The sequence below is a fragment of the Urocitellus parryii genome, chromosome 3 (genome assembly GCF_045843805.1).
Source record: "Urocitellus parryii isolate mUroPar1 chromosome 3, mUroPar1.hap1, whole genome shotgun sequence".
Taxonomy (NCBI): Eukaryota; Metazoa; Chordata; class Mammalia; order Rodentia; family Sciuridae; genus Urocitellus; species Urocitellus parryii.
The window spans coordinates 42844513-42864607 of NC_135533.1; the positions used below are offsets into that span (position 1 = coordinate 42844513).

The window sequence follows — 20095 nt, forward strand, 5'->3', positions numbered from 1 at the left end:
TCCTATGTAACATTTTAAAATTGAATTTCAATTTTTTAGATGATTCTCAATCTTTCCAGTCTTATTCAAATTAACCTTGAAAAAAGAAACAATTTTTAGTATTGAAGAATAATATTGTCAAGTATTCTGCTTTTCACAAATACTTGGAGAGCAGATTCTCTATTCCTTCTTGTTATTTATAGAGAATGCAATCAAATTTCAAAAGAATCCTTGAACATTATAAATGGCTCTCTTCTTAAGACTGAAAGAGATTTCCTGGATGCTACAAAGCTTTAAAAACTAGAAGACTAGAAACAATAACAGCCACCTTTCAATTTGAGTTGTACTTGTAGGTGGCTATTACAAGGGGGTCTGGTGTGTGCTGGATTCTCTTTAACACAGCTAGCAATAAGAATGCTAGAATCCTATGCTTCCCAGAGTTCAAATATTATTCAAAATAAGTGTATTGTGGGAGTATAATAAATGCATACTTGGTTTATACAACCGTTAAAAACCTTTTCTACTCAATGATTTTTAAAAACTCAAAAAACACCAGGTTGATGGTTTGTATATGTTTTTATGTAATTTAAAACTGAAGGCCTCAAGGTTTTCCCTGATTTGCTAGTTCAAGTGCCTTTGAAACTGTTCCAACTAATTAAAAGTGTTAGAGGAAATATTTAACTGCATCAAAAAAATGTTTATCTATACCTCCCTGATACATGTGGTATGTGCTAAGTGTTATGGCATGCTGGAGGTGAGGGATTCTAATTAGGGAAAAAGTGGATTTTTATTAGCCCTATTCTGAGGAATGGTATCTTAACAGACAGGTCAGAGGAAGGCCTCCTAGATTTAAGAGAGGTTTTTCTAAACGGAGCAGTGCCCCTGGGACAGGGGCATCAAATCAAGGTGCACTGACTAAGAGCTCAGAGCTGATACATACCTCAAGCCAGGACTGGGCTGGGGGATTGGGTTGGTGTCACATGAATGGAATAGGATTAGACAGACACCACTATGGGCAGCAGCAGGGTAGCAGTGTGCTGCACATTAGAATCACCTGGAAATTCTCAGTGACTCTTATTAATCAGTCTCTGTTGGGTCTGGGACACTGACATTTTAAAAAGCTCCCCGTAGCTGGAATTTCAGCAGACCTGCTCTTCTGAAGTCTCAAAATCCAGCCAAAACTGAAAAGTGGAAGATCCAGAATGAGACTGTGGGGGAGCAGCCAGGGAATCAGTGTATTCTTTACAGAGGGGCATAAACAGGACTTGACACCTGCTCTGAGGTCCTTACTCTGGTGTGAAGAAATCAACTAGAGGGGAAAGAAATAAGAGAACATATTTACTCAGCTCTTACAACTGTGGTGAAGGCACGAGGTGAAGGGAGCCTCCCCCAGAACCAAGGTACAGAATAGAAAGGCATTTTGAGAGAGACTCAATAAGGCTTGGTGTTTGACTTACAGAAAGGGACAGAGAGGAAGAATCAGAGATGCACTGAAGTTCCCACTAGAGAACAGGGTGTGCAGTTAATGGAGACAGAGAGCACACAACCAAGAGTATGCTTGGAAAAGGGATGATAGTGATGGGCTCTTTTAGGACTGATGTGTCTGGTAAGTGAAGCATCCTCTCTGAGATATCTAGCAGTAGTGGGTAGGACATCATGAGGATGGGAACAAAAGGGAGAATTCAGGCTGGGCATCCAAATGGCTTTTTGGCCACAGGTCAAAAGGAATCTACACATACAAAGTACGGCAAGTGGCCTTCTTTTATGTCTACATAAATTCTGATCAGAGTCTGGTTAAACCTTTAAATTCAAAACTGAAGAGTTCCCCATTTCTTCCCAGGTCATCAGTGAACAGCTTGGGCCCTATGGAGAAGATGGTGGCGGTGGTGAAGGGAGTTTTAGAATATGAAGAGTGACATTAGTGGGGGCAAGATGAGAGGCTTGACGACATAATGCTCAAGACATAACATTCCGAGAACTTTGGATTTCATTCTTGGAGCCTCTGGAGTGTAATAGTGGGGACACTCATGAGTGGTTCTGTATCCTAGAGTAAGCCTCCTGAAGTCCTCCATAGGGCCCTTGGTGGGAGTGAGGCCTGGGGAAATAAGAAGAGCAACAGAGGCCTCCACAGTCTCCTTACTGTGGGTGGCAGGGGAGATGGAGAGCGACAGCAGGAGGTGAGACAAAGGGAATGGATTCAACAGGACACACAGACTGCTTCCAGGGGGAGGAAGGCAAACTAAGGGATCTAGAATGTTCCAGCTGCTCACATGGCAGATTGCAGTCAAGCTCTTATCAGGTGAACTTTGTACTAATGCTTTAGTTTTGTTATTAAAAGTGAAGGAAGATTTAATAAATATTTAATAAATGTGTAAGTCAAATAGAGAAATAAAAATCCTTCTGTATCCAAAGACATGGCATTTCCTACTCTGCTCCTTACAGTAGTTTTTATCTGTTTTAGTCTATTGCTCAAAATTTTTTCTTTCCAGAGGCTGCATTGCAGCTCAGTGGCAGAGTGCTTGCCTAGCATGTGTGAGGCACTGGGTTTGATTCTCAGCCACACCTAAAATAAATAAAATAAAGGTCCATTGAAAACTAAAAATAATTGAAGAAAAATAACAAAAAAAACCTTTTCTTTCCAAGTCCAAAGCATTTTATCATTATGCTTTGTCATCAATAACTTCCTTACCAACTCCTGTCCTCTCTGCATTTATTGCTTTCTACCTTTAAGCCGGTTCTCCCACTTTCTGATACCTGAAAAGGACAAAGAATTCCCCATCCCGCCTTTTTGTTTTTCTGCTTACAGTGTTTCCTGCATCAGAAAATTCACCCATTCACTCCATAAATATTGGTGATTAATACACAGGCTAAACAGAATAAGCTATAGTACTAGCCTTCAAGGGCCTCAAAATAGAACACACACACACGGGGCAAAGCAGAAACCAAATCAATACCTTCACTGCCTTCAGGTATAGTCAGTTGGTACAGGGGTAAAAAAGATATCTCCAGATGTTCCCTAAGGGGATATGGAGGGATCAGAGAAGCCTCCACTTGAGGTGCCTGTAAAGCATTTTAACAGAGGCTTTTCCCCTAGTTTCTAGTAGGACAGAGGATGATGTCTACTTTATCGCTAGTGTTCAACATAGTCTGCATAGTCCCTGCCATGCGGTAGTCACAGTGTGTGTGGGAAGGGTGAGGGAGTTCACGTGTTTATGCTGTAATGCTATTTAGTGGCAGCTGCAGTCTTCACAAAGACATGCAGTGGAAATGCAAAGGACACACAAAGAAGAAAGAAATGCCACATCCTGCTGAAGCACAGACCTTTGGTTTAAAAGAAAATCAGGTAGATCTATGCTCCAGAATGGAAGACCTTGAATAGCATGTACTCAGTGCAAGGGCAGTGGAGGGGTAGGTTGCAGGAACCACAAACAACTTCCAGTCAGAGGTCTGTAGGCCAGTGATGAGTGTTCCGAGAGGAGAAGCCATAGGCAAGAAGTCAATTACAGGAAAATAGGTGTGCCAATGGGAATGGATAAAAAAAGATCAATGGGATATGACCACAGTCAGGCTATGGACAAGGATGAAAAGTCCATAAATGAGTAGAAACAATGACACCTACTTGCATGGAGCTGTTGTGGAGATTGATTAGTGTACACAATGCATTTTCCAAACAGCCAATCAATGGCATACCAGTGAGATAAAAAAGGCAATTAAGGGGTGTATTGAATGTAGAGAATTTGTGAATAACCAAATTTACTAAAAAATAATATATATTTTTTAACATCACCATGCACCAGCAATTCTAGACAGCACCAAAGACAATGTCCAGTCCCACAAGGATGAACTGCTTCCACTCCCCCTGATACCCTTAGTATACTACTGGTGCCAGTTATAAGTGTGCTCACAGAAATTACTGATTTATAAAGGATTTAAAAAGAAGAGAATGCAAGGTGCTCAACAAATGCAACAATATGCACATAAAAATAATTTTTTTTGCAAGCATTCATCTGGGTTCTCAGCTTTCACCCCACATCTACCAAATAACTAAAAAGTTGACTTAAACCTTCTTCTAAGCAACAAAGTTTATTTCCTTTTAATAGCATCATTGAAGGGCATGCCTTTGAGTTATCACCATTAAGCTTGCTGAAATTGTCTTACCGCTACTGATGAACAGATCTACTAGCTGTTCCTTGGAGAAACTAGCATCCACTTCAGCTCTCACTATTTCACAGGAGAATCCTGCAGCCAGTTGTCTGTGCTATAATAACAAAACAGAATGATTAGTTCTACACACTTTCTTTCCAATTTTCAAGTAAAAGGGGATGGTATGAAATTAATCAATACCTTCATGCAGAGTGCAAGCTGATGTGCTATGTATTCTTGCAGGCTTCCTTCTGGGCCATGGAAAATGACATTATGATATTGCTCAACCTGTTAACAAACCAAGAAAAGCCCTTAGGTGAAGATGCTACATTGAAAAGAGGGAAAAAAAAGGGGGGGTATGTAGGGATGGAATTCCCTTTCTCTAGTTATCCTCAGATTGTCTGGTTGTAAGGTTTAAAATGTCTTAGGGATCATTTTATTCACTGGGCACTTGAAGTTTTTCATTTAATGTGAAACATGGGCAAAGAATCCTTAGCAACAGCTGACATTTTAATGAAAAGCAAACATTTATTTGCTTCCTACCATTTTCTACAGAAGGTTCAGCCTGGTGGCTGAGAAGTTTACTAGAGGATTTTATCTCTTGCAGATGCTCATTACTTTGAATTTCCCAATGCTTATTTTATTTTTTAATAGTTAGAGCATCAATGCATTTCATTAAGGAAATTTTGGAAAATAAAAAGTAGAATAAAAATCTCTGATAGTGTCAACACTGAAAAGCAAAAACTGTTAAACCTTTTTCTTTTCAGGTTTTAGTTTACGTAGTTGTGTGTGGGGGAGGATATATGAGTGAGATCATTTTACGGCTGTTGTATGTCAAAGAATATCTTTATGCAGATGTCTTAGGTAAAATACTACTTGATGGGTATAAAACTCCTGGGTCAACTTTATATATTATTTCATCCTGAAATTCAGTGTTTTGATTACATCTAGGTAGAGATGGATCACTTTTACTTTTAAACAACAAAACATCCTGCCTGGATGCCTCTAGGATATTTTAAACTTTATCATCATATTTAGGAATATCAAGAGAACATGTGGAGATTCAGCATGCCATTGGACAGAAAGCCAATTACTGTCTACCCAGGGCAGAGACAGCTAAGTCTGCAGCAAAATGTGGAGGGGAGGTCAGCTTTTCACTTCAGTCATTCCAGGTCTGTGCCCCATTCCTAGCACACAGACTTCATAGAAGTTTTCTTCTTTGAAAGGTCTTGCATCAACAAAATAAATCAAATCAAATCCAGACTGTCGAAGTTCCAACTTAATCAATACAGTTGATAATGCTTAAGTGTGAAGATTGAGCCACCAGGACTTAGGGAAGTGTTAAGCCTGGAAAGGTCTGCTCTAAAACTTGGGACAGTGCACAGACATGTGTCTTTCTACTATTATTATTCCTCTATTTCACTCTCATGAAGTTGCCCCTTTCACATCACAGGGAACGGCCACAACCTTGATGGTATGTCCTAAATGTGGCCCTGGGTTCTTCGTTATAGAAAGAGAAAAATTCTGGGATATAAAAGGGAGGCTTTAGGGGAAACCCTTAGATGTTAGATCCCACAGCCACAGGATGAACTTGGCATTTGCCTGGACTATTCTCTGTGGTATTGGTGGTTTAATGTGGAGGTATAGGCAAGGACCAAGACTGGGGTGAGAACTTCTCCAAAGACACAGGAGAGAGAATATCCTAGAAAATCCAACTAAGGTTGACCTCTAGTTTTTAGGGCTATGGCTCCATGAGACTTTAGGGATAAATTATTATTAAAGAATTACTATTGTCAGGTGTGGTAGCACACACCTGTGATCCCAAAGGATCAGAGACTCAGCAAACTAGAAAGACCCTTACCAACTTATCATTCTCATTCATTCATTCTCTCTCTCTCTCTCTCTCTCTCTCTCTCTCTCTCTCTCTCTCTCTCTCACACACACACACACACACACACACACACACACTCTCTCTCTCTCTCACACTCACACACACACACAAGAACTAGAGATGTAGTTGAGTGGTAAGGTACTCCTGGGTTCAATCCCTCATACCAAAAAGAATTATTATTAAATAATCATCTTCTCTAATTTGTATTGGTGGGAATGGGAAGTCTGGGGAATATATGTTTATATTTGTCATTTTAAAAAAATGTCACCCAAACAGGGCATGGTGGCTCATGCTTGTAATAGCAGCAGCTCTGGAGACTGAGGCAGAAGGATCACAAGTTCAAAGCCACCCTCAGCAACTTGGTGATACCCTGTTTCTAAATAAAATCTTAAAATAGGGCTGGGAACTTGGCACCCCTGGGTTAGGCACCCCTAGGTTCAATGCCAGGTGTAGAACAAAAACAAAAAAATTGCCCAATTTGTGTAGCTTGGGCCTCTTTCTTCCAATTTTAAGTGAAATATGGGTCATTAGGCTTCCAGGGCTTATGCAATTTTTCTTCCATTATGCTTTTCAGAATGTCTCCTTTTCTGGTTCTATTTCTGAGGAACATCTGTAATGTTTTAAGTTCTGCCTCTCTACTCTCTGTAAGGACATTTGTCCTCTTAACTCATCATTATTATAACACTGTTCTTCTCCTGCACATTCTGGGAGAGCTCCTAAACTTTAGTCTTGCATGGTATCGAATAGAATATTTACCATTTCATTTCTTCTCTTGTCGTGAGTACAACTTCATGCCATTGCATTTTTAGTTGTTCCTTATATGTCTACATCCTTTCCAACACTGTTCTGTTTAATCTTAGCTCAGACTCTACAGTTTTCTTCAGTGTGTCCACTCACATTCTACAGAGAATATGAATTTCCAAATATTTTGTACATATTTTTCTAGTTGCTGTGGTCTCATGTTCATGTTCCCCATCCCTCAATCCATATGTTAAAACCCTGGCTTGTAAGATGGATGGCATTAGTAAGTGGGGCCTTAGAAAGTAATTAGTGCCCTTATAAGAGAGGCCTACAAGACCCCTTGTGCCTTCCACTACATGAAAACCCAGCAAAACATTGTGAACCAGGAAACGGGTCCTCTCCAGATATTGAATCGACTGATCCTTAGATCTTGAACTTCCCAGGTTCTAGAATTGTGAGAAATAAATTTGTTTATAAGCCACCCAGTCTATGCCATTTGTTGTAGCCATCTGAAAGGACTAAGACACTAGTAAATAATTTTCCCTAGGTTCTTGGAATGACAACTGTTCTGTGGTTTTCTTTCATAGACATGTTCATTTTTTAATTTTTTTTGAGAGAGAGAGAGAATGAGAATTTTAATATTTATTATTTTTTAGTTTTCGGCGGACACAACATCTTTGTTTGTATGTGGTGCTGAGGATCGAACCCGGGCTGCACGCATGCCAGGCAAGTGTGCTACCTCTTGAGCCACATCCCCAGCCCAAGACATGTTAATTTTTTATTATTGTTATATGGTGTGAAACCGGGGAAAGAATTTTGTAATGAAGCAGAAGGTGCAAACCTCTACTGCCTTTACTTGCTACCGATTTTTTTTCCTGGACCCCTTCTTTAAGGAGTCCACTGAGTGGAGGACAAGCTGATGTTAAACTCCAGGATCTAAGAATAGCTGAAGTGGAATGGACTTCTCCCATCCAACACAGTAGACAAATGCATGAGGATAAACTGCACCAGGCTCTTCCTATGTCCATCCCCACCTGGATCGCAGTCTCACCAATCAGCAACAACTTCTTGCTCATATATTTCTAGCTGCATTCTCTAAATGGCAACATAAGAGCAGGGAGCAGAGGAAAATCTTATGTGCTGCAAAAGCAGAGTCTAAATACCTCAATTTTCTTTTTTCCCCCAAAATTTTATAACTGGTATAAATCTTACTTTTGTAATCATTAGGAAGACAGTAAGAGAAGGATGATAGTGTTTTCTACCTAATTTCAGGGAGGCCTCATATATGTGGGCCTAACACTGTATTGACCCTGAAGGTAAGGGAATAATTTTCCAAATTCTTAACAAAGAAAGACTCAGTTCTATTTTTTTTCTGGTATTTTAAGTTTTTTGTCATACTTCAAAAGTACTTTAGTGGGAAATAATATAGTAGGTACTGGTAGCCAGGTGCAGTTTTAAGCCAGAACCCTTGAGCTCACCAAATTAATCCAAATGGCTATGGATTGTTAGGTAGAGCTTCTCTCACAAGGAATGAATTGTTTCATACCAGTGAAACAGGATACAGATTTTCAAGATTTACTGAAAGTCTATCCCTGAGATTTTCAACTAGTATTGCAATTTAATCTTGTTTCACTCCCAAAGACAAGAGTGCTCTATTCATTACAGCCATCCTGCCAAACTGCCTATACTTCCTGAAGATTGATTTTGAAATCATACAACAGCAAAAACCCAACTTCATAATAATCTGTCTTCAATTTCAACACCTCATCAGTCCTCAGATTGCAGGAGTTTTTAAAGGGAAAAACAGAAAACATTCATTGAAAACATAAAATTTCATTGAAAAGGCCATTTGGTAGAAATAAACCCTTTGTATTTAGTTAGTCTAATATCACTCGTAGGATATAGTGGAATATAAATAAATAAGTAAATTATATAGGTAAAGAGAAAAACAAGCGTGCACATTTTCAGATCATTAATACATTCTAATACACTAGGAGTCTCTTATTTCAGGTATTGCACAATTTTTCGGTAAATTTTTTTGTAATATTGGATCAATGAAGTATAATTATGTTGGTTACCATTTAAAATCTGAACAAAAAATTAATTACTGTGAGTAAATTACTGTTACTCTATTGATACTGGTGCAAACATGAAAAAACTTGGTCAAGGTAATGCATTTATCTATTTCAGAGCTACATTACATTTCTTTGAATATAGAAATCTTGGATATGATAAAAATGCATGCTCCTTGCTTCCAGCAGAGGGCTCTAAAGATAAACGGATGAATGGATGGATGGGTAGATGGAGCTATAGGCTGACTTTTGGGGGGGGTGGGGATTAGAATTGTCCTCGTTGTGTTTAAAGGAGATCTGTTCTTTGAAAAAAAACAAATTAAATCCAACTTTTAAAATTATGGTCTAAATCAGAGTCATCAGAATTATTTCCTTTACAGTTCGACATTTCTGCTTATTAGTAAGGGACACTGGCCTCATTATCACAATTGGTACCAATGCCTTTTATTCTTGTGTCTTCACAGCCTATTCAGGAAGCTCATCACATGTCAGTTAGTGCTTTGTGAGACAAAGGGATTCTGGAAACAAGTGACCTAAACAATGGGCCATCACCCTTTTATTTATTTTTCTCTACAGTGTTTTTCTGCAGAATAGAGTTTACTAGAGGAACTGTGGTCTCTACTACTGTCCAAGTGGAAGTTGTAATGTGTCCTTAGATTTTTGGCATTTGGAGCAGTAACCCTCATCTTTGCTCAGTGTTTCACTCATGCAGAATCTGAGAAAAGCTTCTGCTGTCCAGAGATAGTTTTAGGATAGCTTGTGCTGAAAGACTAAACTCAAAACAGAATGAAAAATAAAAGGGCTTTAGCTGAACAAATAAAACTGGGATAGGTATTCACTTAAAGCCATATATGCTTTATATCTAGGAATTTCATCCCAACCTTTTCTGACACTGAATTTTAAAGAACTAAGTTATTTTCAATTTTAGAGCTATGAAAGATAGTTATTATTGATTCATTCATATAAAATTCCCCAAACAACATCTGTTGTTTATGCTAGTCTCAATAGGGTGATAGTAATTTACTCCCAGTGATAAACTTTTTTGGTCATATTTTAAATGGTAACCAATACAACTACACATGATTTGATGATATGGAATGAAAACCTTTAACAAAACATTGGCAATATCTGAAATGAAATCTAATGGAATGTGTACATTAGAATGTATGAATAATCTGTACATCTATACCCAGCATTCAGAAATAAGAAATTGGACTTCTTCACATTAGAGATAATTTTAAACATTGCCGAGACCCTCTTTACAGAACAGGTATAAGGGAATAACCAGAATTCAAGAGTAATTACAGTTTATATATAAAGAGACACACTGTAGTAGAGATATATTTTAAAATTAGCTTATTGAAACTTTAGAAGTCAATATCAGTTTTGATTACTAACTTCAAATAAAGACAAGTCCTCATTTATTGACACAGAAATAATAATTTGGACATTATTGCACTTATTTAAACAATAAAGCTATACACTAACTCTTGAACTCTTGTTGCCTTGCCTGCCAGCCTCAAGCCCTCAGGAACTCTATATGCTCCCGATGATCTTTGGGCTGCTGTCTGACCTACTGCCTGGAATCTTCTCCCATTGTTGTCCTGAGAGCCCAAGGACCTAGCACTGGTACTGGAACCACTTCTTTTTTGCTCAAACTAGGGAACTGCTTCCTTATTCTGTGAGGACCTCACCCAGACTCATTCTTCTCCTTCATGATAAAGATCAGGCTAGAACAGGCCATCAGCTAAAGGGGCTGATGGAGCTTTTGTGGTCTGTCTTAGATACAAAGCTATCACAACATTATTTTTATGGAAAATAGCAAATTTATTTGGGTGATATATGAAGAATGTGTAGACTCTCCTAGTCATGAATCTTTAGGATTATTAGCACAGCACATATTGCAGTGGATGGCCAACAAGTGGAAGAATCTCAAGGATTCAGAGTCCTTCATTTTAACATTGGGCTTGGATTAGAATGATCTACTCAAGCATTCTTCTAACATAATAAGTACTCACTGAGTTACTGAAATACACGTTTGAAAGTAAGCTAAAAAAGATCAAACTGGCTAAGAGTAATGTTTTGAGTTCAGTTAATGAAAAAAAAAGTTCAACTATTGCAAATAAATTGAATAAACTTTTAGTGATTAAATATTTAATAAGGTTAAACATTTCCCTTAATAACTCATAGGTAGATATCTAAAATTTACTTCAATTATTTAACAATGCAATGAAAGTATTTAAAAAATAGCATCATTCTAGCCTTGCATAGTGGCTCATGCCTGTAATCACATTTACTCAGAAAGCTGAGGCAAAGGTTGCATGTTTAAGGCCAGCCTGTGCAATTTATTGTCTTTGTCCCAAATTTTAAACAAACAAATAAATAAAAAGGACTAGAGATTTAGGTCCCTGGTAGAGTGCCCCTTAGGTAAATCCCTAGAACTGAAAAAACAAATAAAACTAACATTTTAAAAGATAGAACAGAAGTAAAATGCCTGACTTAACAATGTCTCTATCCATGAGGTTTTCTGCATAAAGGTTTAACACATGTATTTTAACTTAGTAAATTCATATATGATTAAAAACTGATTTCTGCATTTTTTTTAATAATTTAACCTTTATTTTTCTATTTATTTGTTTTTATGTGGTGCTGAGGATGAAACCCAGTGACTCCCATGCTAGGCAAGTGGTCTACCACTGAGCTATAATCCCAGTCTGGGTTTCTGCAATTCTTAATAAACTGTAATGACATGCATGACTAAAACAGCGTAGTTCAATTCTGCAGGTGACACCAGTTATTCCTGAAGGACTTGAGCAAATTACTTTAAACACTATTTATTTATCTGTAAATTGTGACAACTGATGCAAGTAGCTATTCCTAGAATAATTAAATGAGACTATGCACATACTTAGAACAGAACTTGGTATGTATAATACAGCTCAATAAAAGCTATTTTACTATGAATATTGATTATAGAGATTTTCAAGAATTCAATACAGATCAATATGCCTATAGTTACTTGTGGCACTGAAGAAATATGCTACTCTCTGGCTCAAATTTCCCCAGTGGTTTCTTATCCTATTGGGAATAAAATTTGAAGTTCTTGATTTGTCCTACATAATCCAGTTTCTGGTCATTTCTCAGATTTCATTGACAGTTTATACAACTTTATAGCTACCATTTCAACTGCCTCAAATATCCTCTGCAAGGCACCTCCTTCACTTCCTTTGGTTTTTCAGTTCAAATGCCACTTGACAGATTTTTCAACAAAACTTCATCTAAAACAAGGTATCTTAATACAAAGAATCAATGCAACAAAAAGTTGCTTCTCTGAAAAGACCAACAAAATTAATTCTGAGCCAAACCAACCAAAAAATGAAGACCCAAGTCAGTATAATTAGAGATGAAAAAGGAGACGTCATCACAGACATTTCTGAATTCCAGAGGATCATTAGGGACTTCTGAAAACTTATATATCAATAAGGTAGAAAATATTGGCAAATTTTTACACACATATCATCCACCCAAGGTGAACCAAGATGATATAAAAAACCTAAATGGAAGATTGTACAAAATAATCAAGTTACATTTCACTGAAGTGATATAATGTTGGTTCAAGTATGCAAATCAACAAATGTAATTCATCACATAAGGAGAATTGAGGACAAAATTACAGGATCATCAAGAGATATAGAAAAAGCCTTCAACAAAATTCAGTACCCATTCATGTTAAAAAATACTGAAGAAACTAAAGGCAGAAGTAACTTACCTCAATATCATAAATACTATAGATGACAAATCCAAAGATAACATTTTACTGGATGGGGAAAAACTAAAAGCACTTGCTCTAAAATGAGGAACAACACAAGCTGTCCACTCTCACCACTCCTATTCTATATAGTTTTTGAGCTATCAGGTGTGTAAAGTAAGTTAAAGGAATTCAAATATAGGAAGAGTCAAATAATTTCTGTTTGCAGATGATATGATCTTATATTTAGACTATCTTTCCCCCACAAAAAAAAAAAAAGAAATAAGAGAAAAGAAAAAACACCACACTAAAAGACTTCTAGGACTGATAAACAAGTCCAGTAAAGTACCAGGATACAAGATCAACATATAAAAATCTATAGCTTTTCTATATACTCAATCATGAACCCAGTGAGAAAGAATCAGTAAAACAATTCAATTCACACTAGCTTTAACAACAATAAAAACCCCTGGGAATAAATCTAATCAAGGAGGTGAAAGCACTCTACAATGAAAATTATAGAATACTGAAGGAAGAAATTGAAGATCTTAGCAAATGGAAACACCTCTCATGTTCTGGGGTAGGCAGACAATTAATATTGTCAAAATGGCTACACTACCCAAAGCAATATTGATTCAGTGCAATCCCTATCAAAATACCAATAACATACTTCACAAGACCAAATTAATTTGAAAGAATAAGAGACCCAGAATAAATAACCAAAGGAATTATGAGCAAGAAGAGTGAAGCAGGAGGCATTTCAATACCTATTCTCAAATTTTACTACAGAGTTATATGACAAAAGCAGCTTGATATTGGCATAAAAACAAACCTGAAGATCAATGAAAGAGAATAGAAAACAGAGGAAAACCCCACAGATACAGTCATCTGATCTTTGACAAAGGTGCCAAAAACACACACTGGAGAAAATATAGCCTTTTTAACTAATGGTGCTGGGAAAACTGGATATCCAAATGTGAAAGAATGAAACTAGATAGATTGCTATCTATCTAGGAGTTTCCTCTAAAATCTTGACGACTCAAAGTGGATCAAAGACATAGGAATTAGATCAGAAATTTTGCAAACTCATAGAAGAAAACACAGGTCAATATTCTAATATTTAGGCATAGGCATTGAGTTCTTTAGTAAGATTCCTAAAGTTCAAGAAATAAAACCAAGAATCAGAAAATGGAACAGCATCAAATTAAAAAGCTTTTGCACAGTAAAGGAAACAAGAGCATAAAAACAGAGCCTAGCCAGGTGAGGTGGCACACACCTGTAATCGCAGCAGCTCAGGATGCTGAAGCAAGAGGACTGTGAGTTCAAAGCCATCCTCAGCAAAAGCAAGAAAGATACTAAGCAACTCAGTGAGAACCTTTCTTTAAATGCAAAAAAAAAAAAAAAAAAAGGGCTGGGGTTGTGGCTCAGTGGTCCAGTGCCCCTGAGTGCGATTCCCAGTAACTCCCCCTGCCAACAAAAAAACAAAAGAGAGAGAGAGAGAGAAAGAAAAAGAAGAAGAAGAAGAAGAGGAGGAGGAGGAGGAGGAGGAGAGAAAAGAGAGAAGAGGAGGGGAGGGGAGAGGAGAGAGAGTGTGTGTGTGTGTGTGAGAGAGAGAGAGAGTGAGCCAAACAATTGGGAGAAAGTCTTTCACATCTACCTTTCTGACAGAAATAATATCAAAAATCTTAACACCAAATAAGCAAGTAAATAGTCAATAAGTGGGCAAATATATGAAAAACCTTCTACATATTTAGCAATCAGAGAAATGTAAATCAAAAACTACACTGAGATTTCATCTCATCCCAGTCAAGATGGCAAGCATCAAGACTATAACAAGAAATGCTGGTGAGGATGTGGGGAAAAATGAACACTTATACTTTGTTGGTGGGATTGCAATTTAATACAAGCACAATGGAAATCAGTAGGAGTTCCCTCAAAGGACTCAAAATGGAACTGCCATATGACCCAGCTATCCCACTGCTTGGTATTTATCCAAAAGAACTAAAATCAGCGTGCTATAGTGATACCTGCATTCCAATGTTTATGGCAGCAAAATTCACAATAGCCAAGTTACGGAGTCATCCTTGGTATCTTTCAACAAATGTTGATAAAGAAAATATGGTATATATACACAGTGGAGTTTTATTCATCGTAGAGGAGAGTGAAATTATGTTATTTGCTGGTAAATGGATGGAAACGGAGAATATCAAGCTAAATGAAATAAACAGAACAGAAAGTCAAAGGTTGAATGTTTTCCCATATGCAGAAGCTAGAGAGAAATAAGAAATAAACAAAAGGAATCTCAGGAAAGCATATGGGAGAACAAGAAGCAGACTAAGGGAAAGGGTTTGGGGATCAAGAGGGAGGGAATAGAAATGGGAAAGGGAAGAAGGTACTGAGGAATGAAACTGGCAAATTATGCTATGTGCATGTACAAACAGAGCACAACAAATTCCATTTTATGTATAATTAAAATGCCCCAATTAAAATAAATAAATAAGTAGCAGGGAGACTAGTAGTGTACAGGAGAGAGGGATCAGGCAAAAGAAGAAGAGAAAATGAGGAAACACTGGGAAATGAAATGCAGCAAACTTTCATGTGCACGTATGAATATGTCATAATGAATCCCACTATCATGTATAATTATGATGGACTCATAAAAATATAAAAAAAGTAAGAAGAGTTTTCTGCTTCCTGTTCCATGTGTTCTTTACCTTCTTATCTGCTTTGTCTTTATACTTGTAATTATTATAGTCTATACATAACCTAAGTATTTAATCATTTATTTTTAAATTTGCCTTTTCAACTGGAATATAGTATAGGCTCCATGAGGCCAGGGAATGTGTCTTATACATAAATTCAATCTGTCTCTAAACCACTGAACGCATTAGGAGCCTCTCAATGGTTGTCAAACAGCTGAAGTAAATGACTAACATGATACAAACTGTATAACACTTGGTATATTACTTTTAGAGGCTTATAAACATGTATGGAAGAAGACATTCACAACCATTAAACACACAATTGCCTCAGTCACTAAGTTTTAAAGTGGCTGTTGAAATGAGTGATACATTTTATTATATTCAGTCAAGAGTTAATTGGTAGATTTCAAAAGCCCTTTGTGTATATCCACTAAACTGAGAACAGAACTAAAAACTGTTAATCCGATCTGATTTTTTGGTCACTGGAAGTCAAATTATGTCTTGTGAATCAGGAGACACTTAGAAAGAATACTAAGAATATGCTATATATAATGTGATTAGTAGACATTTCATTTTATAGATTTGCTAGTCAGTGAAATGTACAAATCTAATTTAGTTGCATGGCTTTTCTATTACTTTTATTTCATAAAAATTAATAAGGGATCCTAATTAGAGTAAGTTATACTCCATGTATGTATAATACGTCAAAATACACTCTACTGTCATGTTTATCTAAAAAGAATAACTTAAAAAAAATTTCAAGACGACACTGCTTTGAACCAGGTTCCTGCATTGAAACTCAACAGGTCAGACTAAAAATCAAAATGGAGTCACAGAGGCTTACATGCCATATCAACAAACAAACAAATTATCTCTTCTGAAAACCCAGAGGGGAGGGGAGGGGAGGGGACGGTAGAGGAGGGGAAGGGAGGAGACAGGAGAGAAAGAGGGAGAGAAAGAGGGAGAGAGCAAGCAAGCAGAGCCAAGTTTCCTAAACAGGCCAACTTAGCAAGACCCTATTTACAAAAAAAAAAAAAAAAAAAAAAAAAAAAAAAAAAAAAAGCTGGGAATGTGGTTAAGCAACAGTCAATTCCTGGTACCAAACAAAACAAAAACAAAAACAAAAAAACACAAAAACAAAAGTAACCTGAAGTAACTGGTGTTAACCAATTACTTATTTTTCTATTTTCTATCTCCCTGTCTTTGCCTTACAAAGAAAGTAACTTTGAGATGACCAATTTACTTCACGTTCTTCATTTCTGCTTTCTTCCACCCTTCTCTGCTTTTATAACTCCTCACTGACCAGCCCACTGGAGTACTTATTTAATGGAATGAAGTGCTGGAAAACAAAACCAATCAAGATCTTTAAATTTGCCTTTTTTTTTTTTTTTTTTTTTTTTTTTTTTACCAATTTCATCATCTGAACAGGTACAAACATGCTGTGAGAAGAGAAGGAAATGGTTCCATCAGAGCCTGAAGCTCACATTCCTGAACAGTTCCTTCAACTTTTACTCAAGCAAAGGAATGAAACTTATCTCCTTCTGCCAGGCATATTGGGGAAATGGAGTAAATAATAAAGAAAATACACAAAGTGAAAGTGACACCACCTCTGCCACACTGTGAGGCTTCTGAATGTATACAGGCAGCTGGTATAAAGGTCAGTCCCAACTTTGAGCCTGGCTAGATCAATGAAATGGTTCTGAATCCTTTTTTTCATCAGGAGTGAAAACGAAGCCATGTCTGACTCTTAAAACAAAACAAAACAAAACAAAACACGGCTACCTAAATTAAGGCAGCAAGTAAAATTATTATTCACTTAATGTTTTATACCATTAGCATTAGTTTTGGATAAATCTCTCACATGCAGATACAATGTCTCAGGGACTTGCACAATGGACTTATCACTAGGTATGTGGCTTTGGGCAAACTCTTTTTTTTTCAGTTTCTCTATTAAAATCGATTAATCAATAAATAAATGGGTGAAATACTGCATAAGGATGTTTGGAAGAATATATAAGACACAAGAAAACACTTAGCATATTACCTAGCATGTATTAAATATTTAATGAAAACAAAGCATTACCTTTATCCATTCTGTATCTAGAATTTTCTAGAATTTCTTTTGATAAACATATTCCCTTTTCTCTTTTTAGTAACAGACTATCCAGTTTTAGGTAGATTCATGGTTACTCTACAAAAGGCCACACTTGCCAGCTAGGAATGGACATAATTCTAAATTCCATTCCATGGGATATGAGCAGGAGTGTGGTTTGAGGCTCCCCTGAAAGAAAGAATCCTGCCCTCCAGGCTCTCTTCTCTCAGGCTAGGATGTGGATGTGAATATTTTTTAACAAGTGACACAAACACCACCCTAGGGAATAGTGGAGCAGAGAAGGTGCTGTGATGCTGGAATAGTTGACATGCACTTTCCTCCTCTCCAGATCTTTCATCAGCAGGCACTCAGGGACTTTTACCAGCAGGCTCAAGAAAAATAAACGCTCTATTTAAGCTATAATGACTTGATTTCTGTTAAAGTGGCAATATCAGTTGAACATAGCCTGAACTGTAATCCCAGCTACTCCAGGGGCTGAAGCAGAAGAACTGCAAGTTCAAGGCTAGCCTCAGCAACATAGGGAGATCCTTTCTCAAAATAAAAAAAAAAGACTGGTGATGTGGTTCAGTGAAAAAGCATTCCTATGTTCAATCCCAATAACCACTCAAAAAAGCAAAAGTGGCCAAATCAACATTGTAACTAATATATTTACTTAATTTTAACTCATAAATGCATATAGTCAAGCATCTTGATATGCATGACCATTCCTATCCATACTGATGATCATTCATTTGATGCTAAATCCTTGTTAAGGGAAGACAACCTCCTGCTACCCAAATTATAACACCAGTCACTGGTGGTCTCTGGGTCCAGGAAATGGATACTTGGATAACAACTAACTCCAGATGAACTGGTTGCAGCCTGCCAGGGAAAGAGCTAGGGCTTTCACTCCTATAAACATAATAATGGACCACCAGGTTTTGAAGAAGCCAGATGGAAGTGGAGGCCTCCACTGACAGTGTCCACCTACCAGTCTGAGGTAGTTCTGTAGCATCTGAAGAGGGATCATGGATGCATAAGTCACACTACTGAGACAGCCTTCTTGGGGACCTGTATAAGAAACAAATATAGAGAAGGAAAATTAGCTCTTCCTTGTTAAGTAGAGATGGTCAAAATGCAACAGAACCTATCATCAAAGAAAGAACATGTTTGTGGACATCTGTAGGCAGAGCTGACATTTGGTCAAGAAACACCAATGCGCCATCATTTCCCTGAACGTCTCCTAGGTGACAGTAACCCATGATGAAAAAAAATCAAGAGTACTCTTTGGAGGTTGCCTGAGATAGGGGAAGGACTAATTGGTGGGGTCCTCCGGGAACCTTTTTTTGGAGGGGAGGGTAAAAGGGATAAAATCTAGGGCACTCTATCACTCAGCTATATCCCCACCCCACTTTTTATTTTTTTTATTCTGAGACATAGTCTCACTAAATTGCCAAGGCTGGCCTCAAAATTACAATCCTCCTGTCTCAGTGTTGCAAGTCTCTGGGATTATGGGTTTGCCCCACCACTTTTGGTTGTCTCTGGGTTTTTCTAATAAAAGGTACAATGACATTAGCAGAGCCAATGGTCAGTGCGACATCACCTGAGAATTCAGAGACATGGCTTTTCATTTTTCCTTCTCAATCAAATGTTTCAAAAAAAAAAAAAAACCCAACATTTAATTGCCTCACAGTGGGAGTGTCACATGCATGACTAGAGGAGGTAGGACAACATGCAGACTGTGAACCAGTCATGAAGCAAACACTCCTTGAATGTCACCTCAACTTGGAACATTGTTACCTGACAGAAGCACAGTGACCTGCTCTGCCTTGTTCTTCTTCATGAAGTCCCATGGGGACTGGGTGAAGCTCTGACCAGTGGACCACGGCATATTTCCTAGTTTAAACAAAATAAAATGTCAAGAATTACTTTAAAAATAGTGTTCTCATAATGGTAAACACACATCCTCTGTGAGAACTCAAAGGAATCCAGAGCTTATGTTGTACAAGGCACATACAGTACATGTTACAGGCCACACAAGGGGTGAACTCCCTAAGAATAAATGTTTTGAAGGTCAAAAGGAAGGTGTTCAATTGACAGACTTCTTAAAAGTCATCCTGAGAAGGGACTGAAAAAGGTATCTAGAGAGCAAAACTATAGACACATATTTCTAGAATCAAGTTCTCAAAAGCAAAGATGCTCATAACATAAAAACCATTTCTTGATTCTTCCAATGTCTGATTCACAAAGCCCAAGCACTGTGGATGAGATATCAAATCCTTTATGATTTGTCCCTGAATCCCTTTCCAGCAAAAAGGGATTCCAGGAAAAAATAAAAAGATAATTTCAGATGCTCAAAAAAGGGCTAGCTTTCTCAGATTCAATCCTCTGCTTACTTCTGCTCAGAAGGGGTTCTACTTCATGCATGTCTTTTCTAGGGAGGGATTAACATTGAGTATTTTTTCATCTCTACCCTTCCACAGACCACTTCTTTCAAAAGTCTATTTTCAGCATATTCATGCATATACCCCATCAAGAATTCTGATTGTTAGCCTGATGTTCCTTTAGTCTAGCTTATGCTATGGATACATTAAAATCACCTGTAAACACATATTAATGATGATAATATTATCATTACCAATTATCAAATGTCTACAGCCAGCCAGCCGTAAGCACTTCTCCCACAACACTCAATGCTCTTTACATTTGAAATGCTATTACAATATG

At 37.4% G+C, this 20095-nt stretch overlaps 1 protein-coding gene across 1 annotated transcript in view; it reads right to left on the minus strand.

Moving 5' to 3' along the window:
* The window catches only part of Cttnbp2 (cortactin binding protein 2), a 140655-nt gene that overhangs the window by 22430 nt on the left and 98130 nt on the right, over positions 1-20095 (minus strand). The window contains exons 11-14 of the mRNA XM_026410553.2: positions 19169-19264; positions 18360-18439; positions 4324-4410; positions 4138-4237 (exon numbers count right to left, since the gene is read on the minus strand). Of these exons, the coding sequence (XP_026266338.2) occupies positions 4138-4237; positions 4324-4410; positions 18360-18439; positions 19169-19264 (363 nt within the window). The remainder of the gene's footprint in view (positions 1-4137; positions 4238-4323; positions 4411-18359; positions 18440-19168; positions 19265-20095) is intronic.